General features: G+C 41.9%; 1 protein-coding gene across 1 annotated transcript in view; it reads right to left on the bottom strand.

Moving 5' to 3' along the window:
* Nucleotides 1-12,356: 12,356 nt before the first annotated feature.
* The window catches only part of LOC140485458 (scavenger receptor cysteine-rich type 1 protein M160-like), a 96,546-nt gene continuing 94,733 nt past the window's right edge, over nucleotides 12,357-14,169 (bottom strand). The window contains exon 24 of the mRNA XM_072583661.1: nucleotides 12,357-13,641. Coding sequence (XP_072439762.1) covers nucleotides 13,540-13,641 — 102 coding nt within the window. The 3' untranslated portion in view covers nucleotides 12,357-13,539. The remainder of the gene's footprint in view (nucleotides 13,642-14,169) is intronic.

A 14,169-nucleotide genomic window follows, 5' to 3' on the forward strand; every position in this document is an offset into this window, starting at 1 on the left:
AACCTACTGGACTTGGTTCTTATGAATGATCCAAGTAGATCAAGGGACACTGAGGAGAATTTAGGGGCCATTGATAACTGTACCATATAGATTAGAATGATGGGAATAAATGACATTGGTTAGTCCAGAGTAAGAGTAATGAACTGTCAGAGAGTGACTTCAGTAGGGCAAGAATAGAGTTAGGTTGGATGGATTAAACCCAAAGATTGCTGGGATAAACAGTGATGAACAATGAGCTACTGTCAAATAGCAGATAGTTTGGGTACAGCTAATCCTTCAAAAAGGAAAGATTGAAAAAAAATCCAGAGGTCTCTTGATGACAGAAAAATAGAAATTAAGTTAAGGAAGAAAAAGTGTGCTTCTAACATATGCCAAGTAGTAAATACAGTTGAGAACCAAGTTAAATGCAAAAGGTTCAAAGGGAAATGAAAAAGTAGGTTTTGAGAGCTGGCATCTGGATGGGTATATGAACAGGAAGAGTTTGGGGGGAGATGGGCCAGGTGCTGGCAGGTGGGAATAGATTGGTTGGGATATCTGGTCGGCATAGACAGGTTGGACCGAAGGGTCTGTTTCAGTGCTGTACATCTCTCTGACTCTATATTGGAAGTGCTCAACATATTCCAAAGTCTTTCCTTCAAATTATACAGAGTGTGGAATGTTTGACTGACCATGCTGATGTGAGTTTTGTTTTGACAACATATAATTTCAAGCTGAGTTTCTTGTCTACAGAATTGAAGAGACCAAGAGTGGCTTACAAATTTGATGCTGAGTGGACAGCCATATTGCAGTCAGCAACTTGTTTGTCTGTAATAATCCATTTAGATTAGGCACTAAGGCAATCAAGATTTACATTGAAGCGGGGAATTTAGCCTGGACACCAGAAGGCAATTATCGTTGACAAGTTGATTAGCCACTGTCAGGTAGCTTGTTGACCCAAAGGTATCTGTTTCAGATCGTCAACTCAAAACTGTTGTAATCATAATATTGAAGTTGTATGATTATGAAGAGTTTCCTCAGGCACACAAATCCCTGTAGCTCTCTGGATTTACTGATTTGCTTTGGTAGGATCGATTAATACATTGAGACCTGATTTTGTTCATCACACATTTATTTTATTTCTCTGGTAACAAGGACTGTGCCAGAGGTTCCTTGAGAAAGCTGAAAGCCATTTTGTGTCTAAGCATTTCCTCAGCCACAGGAAGTAGGTGATTCGAAAAAATGTGGGTAAGGATTTTCCTTGATCTGAACAAACAGATAGTAACTCAAAAGTTTCCACAACAGGATCGATCTCTCTTCTTGAAGATAGTTATTGCATCCCTGAAATTGAAGAGAGGTCATCTTTCTTTTAGATCCTGCATGGAGTCTTTGGAGATCTTATCTGTAATACTCTTGGGCCTTCAGGCTTTGTTTTTAATTCATTTGATGGTGTGTTGTTGGGGTACTGGGGAAGACCCTAGAGAAGACCCTAGGGAAGACCATCAGCTGCCAGTACACATTCAAAGGTAAGAAGTTGCTAAACATGCTCTTTCTAGAATGACAAATAGCTTTGTCATCCTGCAGAGAAATACTATCCTCTGAGTAAATCCTATGGGGCGGCATGGTGGCTGAGCAGTTAGCACTGCTACCTCACAGTGCCAAGAACCCGTGTTTGATTCCAAACTTGGGCAATTGTCTGTGTGGAGTTTGCACATTCTCCTCGTGTCTGCTGGGGTTTCCTCTGGGTGATCCAGTTTCCTCCGGGTGCTCCAGTTTCCTCCCACAATCTAAAGATGTGCAGGTCAGCTGAATTGGCCGTGTTAAATTGCCCATAGTGTTCAGGGATGTGTAGATTACGTGTGTTAGTCAGGGGTAAATGTAGGGGAATGGGTTTGGGTGGGAAACCCTTCAGAGGGTCAGTGTGGACTTATTGGGCCAAAGGGCCTGTTTCCGCACTGTAGGGATTCTATGACAAAGGGGATTTTCTCCATTTAATCATGATTTGTGGTGACCTTGATAGTTTTAAAATACCTTATGTTGAAGATTAGATTTCTTACATTACGGAAACAGGCCCTTTGGCCCAACAAGTCCACACCAACCCTCTGAGGAGTAACCCACCCAGACCCTACCCTATATTTACCCCGACTAATGCACCTAACACTATGGGCAATTTAGCATGGCCAATTCACCTAACCTGCACGTCTTTGGAATGTGAGAGGAAATACGGAGTACCCGGAGGAAACCCAAGCAGACACAGGGAGAATGTGCAAACTCCACAGAAAGTTGCCTGAGGCTGGAATCAAACCCGGGTCCCTGGTGCTGTGAGGCTGCAGTGCTAATCACTGAGCCACTGTGCCACTCCACTGTGTCACAACACTCAGCATATTATTGGACTTGGAGAAAGTGAGGTCTGTAGATGCTGGAGATCAGAATCGAGAGTGTGTTGCTGGAAAAGCACAGCAGGTCAGGCAACACCAAAGGAGCAGAAGAATCAACGTTTCGGGCTGAAGCTCTTCATCAGGCATGAGGCTGGGAGCCTTGGGGGTGGAGAGATATTGGATTTGTCGGAAGTTGCCTTTCCATCACATGTCCTTTATCTTCCACTTCTCAAAACCATGTGACATTTCAGACATTTACTGCCAACATAGTTGCCATTAGATATAATATAGGAAACGCGGTAGTCAATTTCCATTTCACAAGATACCAGTAATAAGACTGAAATAAATTACAAGATAATCTATATTAGGGATGTTGATTGAAAGGTAACTATTAACCAGGATACAAGGAGGAATTCCTCTACCCTCCCATATTTGCCTTGAGATCTGTTGCAACCATTTGAGAAGACAGAAATTGATTTTGTTTACTGTCTTATCTCTAAGACAGTAACGGAACAGTGCAGCGAACTCTCAGTATAGCACTGGAGTTCCAATCTAAATGATGTGCTGAAGAGTGGTATGTAATCAGGCAAACCAAGACAAGATTTGCTTGGGAGAAAGTGAGGATTGCAGATGCTGGAGATCAGAGTTGAAAAGTGTGGCCCTGGTAAAGTACAGCCGGTCAGGCAGCATCTGAGGGGATTTGTGCGGGTACTAGTTTAGGAAATATTGTCTATAAGGTAATTAACTCCTTAACACTGCTACAGCGGTTGTCAAGGTGTGCTAATAAAACAGTACAATTTATTGTGTCAGCTTTGTCAAATTATTTCATTCCACGACGTACTGCAAAACCAATTGAAGTGAAATGTCACTTATGGCACTCTACATCAGCTGATGACTTTTTCCCAACATCCATCTCAACGTACAATGCTGTTTTTGGTGTTAGCAATGGCTTATAGTAATGGCTTTTTCCAGCTAGTCCTGGACATCACCAAAAATATAAATTGAGCTGATGACCAAAAAAGCACAATTTAATAATTTATAAATTACACAAAACTTGAAAGTATAGTGAACTACAATGATAAATTTAAGAGAACCTGAATATACTGTTGGAATGGATGGACAAATGGCAGATGAAATTTAATGCTGAAAAGTCCTAATATACACATTCTCGAGGTAATGGAAAGTAAGGTGTGAACAATAGCAAAGATATAGAATATGTACAAATTGTTGGAGGTTGTCATACAGGGTTGAGAAAGTGGTTAAAACAGCACATTATCATGTTACAATGGCTGTTTGTTTATATTTCTATACTAGAACAATGTGACTTAGTTTGTGTTGACTTTCTATATATTCCACATTGCTTTAGTCTGTCCTGCAAGGTATCACATTTAGGGGAACAATTTTCAATTGTGGGTGTCCTGAGCAGAGCAAATCGGGAATGGATAAGCTTCCAGTAGAGGCTACAAAACCTCTTCTGAGATTTTTGCTGCTGAGAGGAAGTTTCCAAAATCTGGTCTTCACATGTGTTTGTGCACAGGTGAACAGAACTACAAAGATAGCTACCTCATCCAGTATCACTGGGAGTAACGTCACAATTAAGTCTTTTGGTGCATATCTGGAGTGGCTCAGATGCTTTTCACTATTACTAATATCCTGGATGCTCTTGATAACCTGACTCTATTCAGGATCTGGGGGGAAAAGAAAAGGGCAATTTTTTCAGACCAACACAGATCCAGAAGCGTTCAATACATCAAGAATTTGCTTTCCTCGGCATTAAACAAAAGACTTGCTGCTGTCAGACGCTTGTGTAAACTTAACCAGCACGACAGTCCTCAGCCAATGGAGAATGCTGAAAACTATCATTTTGGAACAAATGATCTGTTATCCAGTGAGGACTTTGGAGAGTTTATTGTGGCATTGATAGAGCTGTCCATACATTGTAATTCTGAACAATTTTAAGAGTGAGCATTAGGTCACAGATTTGTATGTGTTTTAAAAAGTTGGAGCATTCACAAGAAGTTGCTGACATTGAAAGAGTTTACAGACAGCATTTTCCATGGATAGGGTGGAACAAGGCTCAAGAAAATCAAAGTTAAGAACCACAAGTCTATTGCTGAAGTAAATAAGCAGTAGCTGTGTAGTCCAAAGGTCCCAGTAAAGGTGGCTACAGAGTCCTATTGTTTAGACCAAAACTGGATACAGAATTGTCCTTCTGTGAAGTTTAAAATCACACAACACCAGGTTATAGTCCAACTGGTTTACTTGGAAGCACTAGCTTTCAGAGCGCTGCTCCTTCATCAGGAGGTTGTGGAGTATAAGATAATAAACACAGAATTTAGAGCAAAAGATTACAGTGTCATACAGTGGTGTTTTGAACAAACCTGGATTGTCAAGTCTTTCATCTTTTTGAATGCAGATTTCGGTTCATTAATATGTACACCATGACAGTGGAGGTTTCAGCACTCCACACGAGCATCCCCCACAGTGATGGCATCTTTGCAACGGCCTCAGTATTCAACACCAACAAACGCCAATCTCTGAGCACAGTCCTACAACTCACCCGCTTCATCCTCGACCACCATGTTTTCACCTTTGACAACCAGTTCTTCCTCTTTATTTCCAATAGCCACCATGACATCGATCATCTCAACCTGTCCAGCCCCTCTTCCCCACTCCAACCTCTCACCTTCACAACATGCAGCCATCCATTCTCTCTGCTCCAACCTCACCATCAAACCTGTGGACAAGGTAGATGCAGTGGACGTTTGGCACACTGACCTCTACACCGCTGAAGCCAGGCACAAACTCGCAGACACCTCCTCCTACTATCCCCTTGACCATGACCTCACCCCCCATCAGCAAGCCATCATCTCCAAGACCATCCATAACTCATCACCTCAGGAGATCTCCCAGCAACAGCTCCAACCTCATAGTCCGGGAACCCTGCACTGCCCGGTTCTATCTCCTTCCTAAGATTCACAAACCTGACTGCCCTGGTCGACTCATCATCTTGGCCTGCTGTTGTCCCACTGAACTTACCTCCTGTCCCCCTTGACCAAGATCTCCCCAGATACATTCGGGACACCACCATGCCCTCCACCTCCTCTATGACTTTCATTTCCCTGACCCCCAATGCCTCATCTTCACTGTGGACATCCAGTCCCTGTACACACCCACCTGCCATGACAAAGGCCTCCAAGTCCTCCATTTCTTCCTCTCCCACTGACCCCACCAGTACCCTTCCACTGACACACTCATTTGATTGACAGAACTGGTTCTCAATTTCTCCTTCAAATCTTCCCACTTCCTCCAGACCAAAGGGGTAGCCATGGGCACCCGCATGGCCTCCAGCTTTGTCTGTCTCTTTGTTGGCTACTTAGAACATTCCATCTTCCGCACTTACACCGGCACCACTCCCCACCTTTTCCTCCGCTACATTGATGACTGTATTGGCACCACCTCGTACTCCCATGAGGAGGTTGAACAGTTCACTAATACTTTCCACCCTGACCTCAAGTTCACCTGGACCATCTCGGACACCTCCTTCCCCTTCCTGAACCTCTCCACCTCCATCTCCATTTTCAGTGACCGACTCAACATGGAAAACCCATGGACTCTCACAGCTACCTAGACCACACCTCATCCCATCCTGCCTCCTGTAAAAATGTCATCCCTTACTCCCAAATCCTGCGTCTCTGCCGCATCTGGTCCCAAGAGGACCAGTTCCACCATAGAACATCCCAGATGGCCTCCTTCTTCAAAGACCGCAATTTCCTCTCCCACGTGGTTGACGATGCCCTCCAGCGCATCTCCTTCACTTCCCACACCTCTGCCTTTGAATCCATCCCTCCAATCGCAACAAGGACAGAACCCCCTCTGGTCCTCAACTTTCACCCCACCAACCTCCACATGCATCACATCATTCTCCGTCATTTCTGCCACCTACAAACAGACCTCACTAACCAGAATTATATTCCCCCCCCACCCCTATCTGTGTTCCGCAAAGACCATTCCCTCTGCGACTCCCTTTTTAGGTCCACATCCCCCACCAGCACCCCATCCATACCCAGCATCTTCTCTTGCCACTGCAGGAATTGCAAAACCTGCACCTGCACCTCCCTCCTCACCTCCACCAAGGCCCCAAAGGAACCTTCCATATCCGACAAAGATTTACCTGCACTTCCACACATGTCACGTACCGTCTCCTCTACAATGGGAGTCAGGACATCAACTTGAGAACATTTCAGAGAATATCTCTGGGACACCCACACTAAACAACCCCACCACCCTGTGGCCAAACACCAACTCCCCCTCCCAATCCATGAAGATCATGCAAGTCCTGAGCCTCCTCCACTGCCAAACTCTAGCCACCCGACACGAGGAAGAAGAACGCCTCACCTTCTGCCTTGGGACCCTCCACCATACGCGATCAATGTAGATTTCACCAGTTTCCTCATCTCCCCGCCCCCCCACCCTATTCCAGATCCAACCCTCCAACTTGGAACCGCCCTCTTGAACTGTCCTACCTGTCCATCTTCCTTCACACCTATCTGCTCCACCCTCCACTCCGACTTATCACCTTCCCCCCCCACCTTCATCTACCTATTGCATTCCCAGCTGCCTTCCCCCCAACCCTAACCGCTCCACCCCTTTTATCTTTCAGCCCCCTGAGGCCACCCCTCATTCCTGATGAAGAGCTCATGCTTGAAACATCGACTCTTCTGCTCCTCGGATGCTGCCTGACTGGCTGTGCTTTTCCAGCACCACACTCAACTCTGAATTCCCTTTGCTTCAGATGGCCAGGTAAATTGTGATAAAGAATACTTTCAATGGGGTTTCAGCTCACACGCTTTGCTGTGAAGAGTTGTAAAGAGAGTGACAGAGGGAACAATGGGCAGGACTCAGATTCTCTCCCTGAATTCAAACATAAAACAGCTTTATTCCACCCACAAAATGGAGCATGTGACTTCCCTCTGAAAGTTCTCCAGCCTGAATGATTCCATACAAGCTTCCTGGTCCTTACAAACAGCATTATTGCTGTTGTGTCCTTTGTTTAAAAGTCCAAGCTTCATTTATATAGTTATATGTAATATTTTTTTAAATAATATTTGGATCTCATCCTTATGTAATACTATTAATACATATACGGGTTTATTTCAGTGTCATAGTTTGACACTTGTTGTTACTTCGGTCCTTGGAATCTTTCAAGAGATAAATGATCCAAATAATGTAAGGAATTTGGGGATCAGTGTTTCATTTGGATGAAATATTTACTTCAACTCCAAACATGCTGGCTAATGAAGGTCCTCCAACTTTGGAAAAGCATGTCTTTTGTGCAAATTTAGTCAAATATTAAATTCTTCAAAATTCCACAGGGTAGCATTGGATCACAGGGTAGACAGAAAGGGGTTATATCCCACCAAGAGTAAGGTTCAAGCAATTAGAAATATGTTACACTTTCAGAATATTTTTAAGCTCAGATATTTTTGGGTGTAGTGACTTATTGAGGCAAATTCATGCCAAATTTGGCACTTTTATTAAATCCATTGAACAAACTCTTGAGGATCAGTGTTCTATGGTGTTGGATGAGAATTATTACAAAGCATTTAAGTTGTGTGAAAGTAAACTGGAAGATGGCATAATGTGCTCCAAAAGATTATTTAGTGTGTAGTTTCTCTTCAAAACAGAGAAGGTGCTGTGGATAATATGTGGATTATACTGGAGAAACCAAATGCATTTGCCTTATGAAGCTTCAGTACCAGTGAGAGTTTATGTTCAGAAAGAGTGTAAACCACGACTGTTTATCCCAAATGACCAGTCTTGGGATCCTGTGCGGTTTGTTACCTCTACCAGTACGTGGTACCTACATCAGAGCTTCCTGAGGAAGTTCACTGCCACATGTTCTCCTTTATCTTTGCTTTATCTGCTGGACCTATCCAGTGGTCAATGGTGGAGGATACATCACTGTATAGTAACTATAGAGAAGGCACTGCTATGTAATGAGAAGATTTGTTGTATAATAGTAATAAGTACACCTACATTTGGTTAGCCATAATTATTAGGGCCTTGGAAATCTGGTGCAGATACATCTGCTCCCTCCAAAAGCTGGAGTAGAACTACCTGTCTCCACTCATTAATTGCATGAGACAATTAAGAATGGATCAAGCCAATGTAACATGCACATTAAACCCACTAGAACCATTTCCTTATACAACAAAGCATTGTCTTTGATGTTTGGAGTAAGAAGATTTCACAAGTACTTGCATGGTCATAGTTTTATTATCAAAACTACTCATAACTACAGACAGCTATTTTGATGCAAAAGCTCCAATACTTGCGTTAGCCTGAATGCAGAGAATGGTTTTGATTTTTCCGGTCCATAGAAATGATATCAATTAGAGCTGATCAGACGATCATTGTAATGTTGAAGCAATGTTGAGATCACTATCCCAATCAAACTTAGAACCCAGTGGGGGCGGGGGCAGGGGGGATATTTCTTTTTGCAGATCGATGAGTCTATATTCACAGCTGATGTCATTGGCAGAACAATGTTTAGTAACCATGTGTTCGAAAGATTCTATTGCAAATGGGTGGCTAGATCAGTTACTGGATTGAGGAATCAGGTTGTTTGTTTATCTGCAAGAATGAGTTGCCAGTTATTAAAGGTTGTGTTTTCTAGAAAGCCGGAGTTGTGACTGTGAAAAGGTACAGGTCCCAATTGATCTTTATGAACAACTCTTGTGAATGACTTGTGAACAGCTATATTTGAGACCAGGCTTAGCAAGGACATAAAAGACACTGTGAAACAGTATAGATTGTACTAGGTGTGGGTAATAAGCCATCATCAGTACCTTTGCAATATTGAAAATGGCCAGCCAGTGTGTGGCTGAGGCTACTCATTGATTTTTTTCAGAATTTGAATTGAAAAGTTATTTATTAAGAGAGAGATTATTGAAAGTGGTTTGAGGGATTCCCAAATGAGTCGATTAAGACCGAGCAATATTTAAAAGATTTTCAATTCAATTGCATGTTATTGGTTCCCAGAAGAAATTGATAATAGACCTCTGTTTTATTCAGAGTCTAGATTAGAGTGGTGCTGGAAAAGCACAGCTGGTCAGGCAGCATCCAAGGAGCAGGAAAATTGACATTTCGGGCAAAAGCCCTTCATCAGTTTCCTGATCAAGGGCTTTTGCCTGAAACGTCGATTTGCCTGCTCCTCGCATATCATTAACTTGTATTTTTTGGTTTATTCATTGTAAAACACTTCACACTACTACTGGTAGGATGCTAACTGAGCTACTACTTAGAAGAGAGCCTAGCTTGAGGTTTTCATTGCTGAAGCCACTGTTAGCACATGCAGTAGATGAACAGGAATTCAGATTGGGAAACAGTCATGATTAAGTTTGAGTGAGAGACAAAGACTTGAAGTTGAACCAGAAAGTTAAGTTGAAAGAATGTCATTCATGATTGAAGTGGTCAGCAGGAAGTATAGTGAACATGTCCTCACATGTACGTAGTCAAGATGTTTGGACAGACCAGATTTGTACATGTAGATCATATTTCATTTTCCAAAGCTCAAGAAGAAGAAGAGAGTTGGGAATAATCAAGTTAATCCTATTACTTGGATAGTTAGGATATGAGCGGACTATCAATAGCTTGTTCCTGAAATCATGTCAGAGATAGATGGACAGACAAATCTGATGAAGGGGAAAATTCAATTAAAGGGCGAGGAAAAAGCAAATCACTGATGGGGCAGGTCAAGCTGGGTCAAGTCCGTTGCCTGTATTTGGAAAGTTTGAGTTAAGAGTGGAGATATCCTCTTAGGAATCGGAAACCAATGGTTTAGATAGGTCTGCAAATGACTAGAAATTAGGAGCTACAATTTGCATGAAATTGTAAGGAAGGAGTAATGTTAGAGCACCATCTTCTGGCCAGTTGGAAATACAAGTATAAACTAATTCATGTTGACTTTTCATGAACTTGACGTTGTTTTAATCTGTCCTGTAATAAGCATACATATAAGATCCTGGAATTTATCAGATCCCGCATAGAGAACAAAACAAAAAAGATATGCTAAACTTTTACAATACCTAGTTTTGGACTCAGCTAAAGTTTCATTTCCACAATTTCGGAAGGATATAAGTGTTTTAGAGATAGTGCAGAAAAGATTTTGAAGAATGATCCAAGGAATGAGGAGAGTTTTCAGTTTTATGGAGAGACATGAGAAGCTGGGATTGGATTCCTTCGAGCAGAAGGTCGAGACGAGATTTGACAGAGGTGCTCAAAGTCAAGGTGGCAATAATATTCCACTCCACTTCCATCCAAATCTAACAGCACCTGAATTAATTTTTCTCTCAAGTGCTTGTTTAGTTCCCCCTCAATCACTCCATAAAGTAGAAAGTTCCACACCCTCACCACTGTCTGGGTAAAGAAGATTTTCCTGAATGCTGTATTGGAATTATTAATTACAATTTATTTTAATGGCTACTGGTTCTAGTCTCACCCACAAATGTGAACAACTTTTTACACTGAGCCTCATGAATCCTTTCATATCTTATACTGATTGACTCCAGTTTTACTCTGTATCTTCCATACAAAAATATTTCTTAATTTTAAAGATCTCTAATAAATTGTTCCCTGGTATTCATTTTTCAAAAAAATGAAATTCACTTGTTTTGTCTTTCCAGATTGCTCGAAGCTCAAATAACTTTGGAATTATCTTTGCAAATCTCTTAGCTACTTCTTCAGTATCTTTATATTCACCTTCATAATATGGAGACCAGAACTGTGCAGAGTGACTGAGGCTGTTGTTTGATTTTAGTTATTAGTAAAGACCGGACATTCATAAACAAGTAAGGTTCTAACCAAAGAATATGGGATCTAGAACCGTGCAGTGTTGTTGTCTTCCTTCAAGATTTGGGCATTGCTAGCTATGGCATTTATTGCCCAATTGCCCCTCAGTGTAGTTATGAGCCAACCGCATTGCTATGGATCTGAAGTCACATGTAGGCCAGGCACGGATGGCAGTGAGCGTAAGTGAACCAGATGGGCTTTCCCTAATAATTGACAATGGTTTCATAGTTAATTTCACTTTTTTTTGTTGAATTGTGCCATGGTGAGATTTGAACCTGGGTCCCCAGAGCGTTACCTGGGTCTCTTAATGAATAGTCTAACAATAAAACGACTAGGCCAGGACCTGCCCCTCTAAATGTTATTGAACTAAAATTTGATTGAAGGTGAGCGCATGACTTTACAATTCCATCCCTCAAAACGTAAACCAGTGTTTGGCTTATGTTTTAGTTTTAAATGATCTTATTAACCAATGTGACTACTATAGATAATATAAGCTCATATATAGGATCCCTGTACTCCTGTTTTCATGATGTCAACTGAAGGATCAATACTAAGCCCAGGACACCAAGGAGAGATCCCTTATGCTACTATAATGCTTGATTCAAAGGACTGCATTTCCAACGGTGCTGTATCAGTACTAGAAGTGTTGGCCTAATTTAAGGGCTCAAATCTTAGAATACATGTATTTATTTTGAATAGTGTAGCAGTCCCTCAGTACTGGCAGTACGGTAATGAGTGTCAACCTGGATTATAGAACTCCCCAACAGCATATATTTCTGTTTCTGTCAAGACAACACTCCCTTGATTATGGGAGGTCAGTTAAACTTTTTTTGATTGATGGGGAATGGGCATTGCTGGCTAGGCCATTCCTAATTATCCTAAGTAGTGGTAAGCTGCTTTGTGAACTGCCGCAGTCCTTAGACCCACAATGTCCCTCCACCCAAGGAGGATCCATGATTTTGACTCAGCTGCAGTAAAAAATGGGGATATAGTTTCAAGGCAGGATGATGTGTGGCTTGGAAGAGAATTTGCTGATGGTGGTGTTCCCAAGTATCTGCTGCCCTTGTCCTTCTAGATGTTAAAGGTCTTGGGTTTAGAAGGTGCTGCTGAAATTAGATCCTTGAAACAAAAGGGCTCACAACACTGGATATGACATTTATAAACTTATTAAGCATAATATTCAAAGCGGGTTACAATCTCAAACTCAGTACAGCAGTGGGTCAGATGGTTAAATTTCAAATACTTCATTCCAACACTAGACCTAAATTTGATGTGACACTCCCCACGTTTATGTATTACCTAATACCATATACCCCTTCCCTTGTCCAGAACAATCACTCTCGCTTTTGCAAGATCACCTTTTGACATTTCCTACCTTCTTTAGGAATCATCCACATTGTCCATACATTTGGATGTCTGTTGTTTGTAAACAGCATAAACAATTTGTATGAAAATGTAGGTGGTCTGATTAGAAAGTTTGCAGATGACACAAAAATTGGTGGAGCGTAGATAGTGAGGAAGATTGTCAAAGGATGCAGCATGACATAGATCAGTGGAGAAACCACAGATGGAGTTTAATCTAGACAAGTGTGAGGTGATGCATTTTGGGAGGTCAAATGGAAGAGGAAAACATGTAGTAAAATGGCAGGACCGTTAGGAACATTGGCATACAGTCGGATCTTGGGATGCAAGTCCAAAGTTCATTGAAAGTGGCAACATGATTGGTAAGGAGGTGAAGGTGGTGTATGGCATGCTTCCCTTTGTTCTATGTACAACATTTCTTCCACTCTACCTGACATTCATTAAAGTTCTCTGTCTCTGCTTATGAACAAGAACATGGAATATTTTGTTGGTACAACGTCTTTCATCACTTTACAGCCAAAGAAGTGCACTTTCAATTGATATTACTTTTTTAATATAGGAAATCCAGTTGTATTATCAAATTCTGCTGCAAACTGCATCAAAAAAATGTAATAAAGCAAGTATGCTTTAAAATCACACTTTAGTTTTTAGAAAGACTCCCTTCACAGGTAAAAGCTGAGAATTAATATGTTGAGAAATCACTAGGTATCCTTTGCATTATTGGTTCGCCTATTGTACTGAACTCACTTTTTCTGACAATCTCCAGAATTCCAGCCCGAGATTACAGGGGAAGAGAAGGCTAAGGTTGCTTATTCCAGGCAGGGCTGAGCTGACTGTGCAGAGAAACAAAGAATAACAAACACTGCCTTGAGGCTTTTAGCAAAGGAAAATGATGTTTTGAAGAGTGCAGCACTGCTCCAGTTATCCATGGCTGCTTCTGGGCTGAAGTTGCTCTAAAATGAAACAGTCTTCAGTTCGGCTGTGTCTTTCTTCTGTTCACGCAGCTCAGACTTGGGTTCACTTCAACTTTCAACAGTCGGCCCCCGCGGATAGATGCCAGGATTGAACTAATCTGTAAATAGTAATATGTTTAGAAAGTAAGTAGAAATATCTAAGATTAATATATTTTGCCTATTGTCCTCCTTCAACTCCTAAGTTTTAGTGTATTTTGTGATCCTGGGGATAAATTAATAACACTCCCCATGTCCTTCAATACCCTGTAGAGACAGATACTGAGAGTGGATCAGTCTCCGGGGAAAAATCACTTTGGCCCCAAATACCCTACAGGAAGACCGATGCAGAGAATGCCTGTGTTCCAGTGATAGATTCACTGTGTCCTTCAATACCCTATGGATGGATAGACAGATAGACAGATACAGGGCACCAATACTGCATGAGGATTAGATGCAGGATCAATTCCAGTTGAGAACCCAGCCTGGATACCTACAGAAGACTGGTCAGCATTATTGTCAAGGTTTAGCCTAATTGCAGCGCCAACAGCTCTGCAGCTAATTAACAGCCCGTGTCTGCATGGGTTTGCTCTGGGTGCTCCAGTTTCCTTCCACAATCCAAAGATGTGCAGGCCAGATGAATTGGCCAT

Source organism: Chiloscyllium punctatum, chromosome 14 (assembly GCF_047496795.1).
Source record: "Chiloscyllium punctatum isolate Juve2018m chromosome 14, sChiPun1.3, whole genome shotgun sequence".
NCBI lineage: Eukaryota > Metazoa > Chordata > Chondrichthyes > Orectolobiformes > Hemiscylliidae > Chiloscyllium > Chiloscyllium punctatum.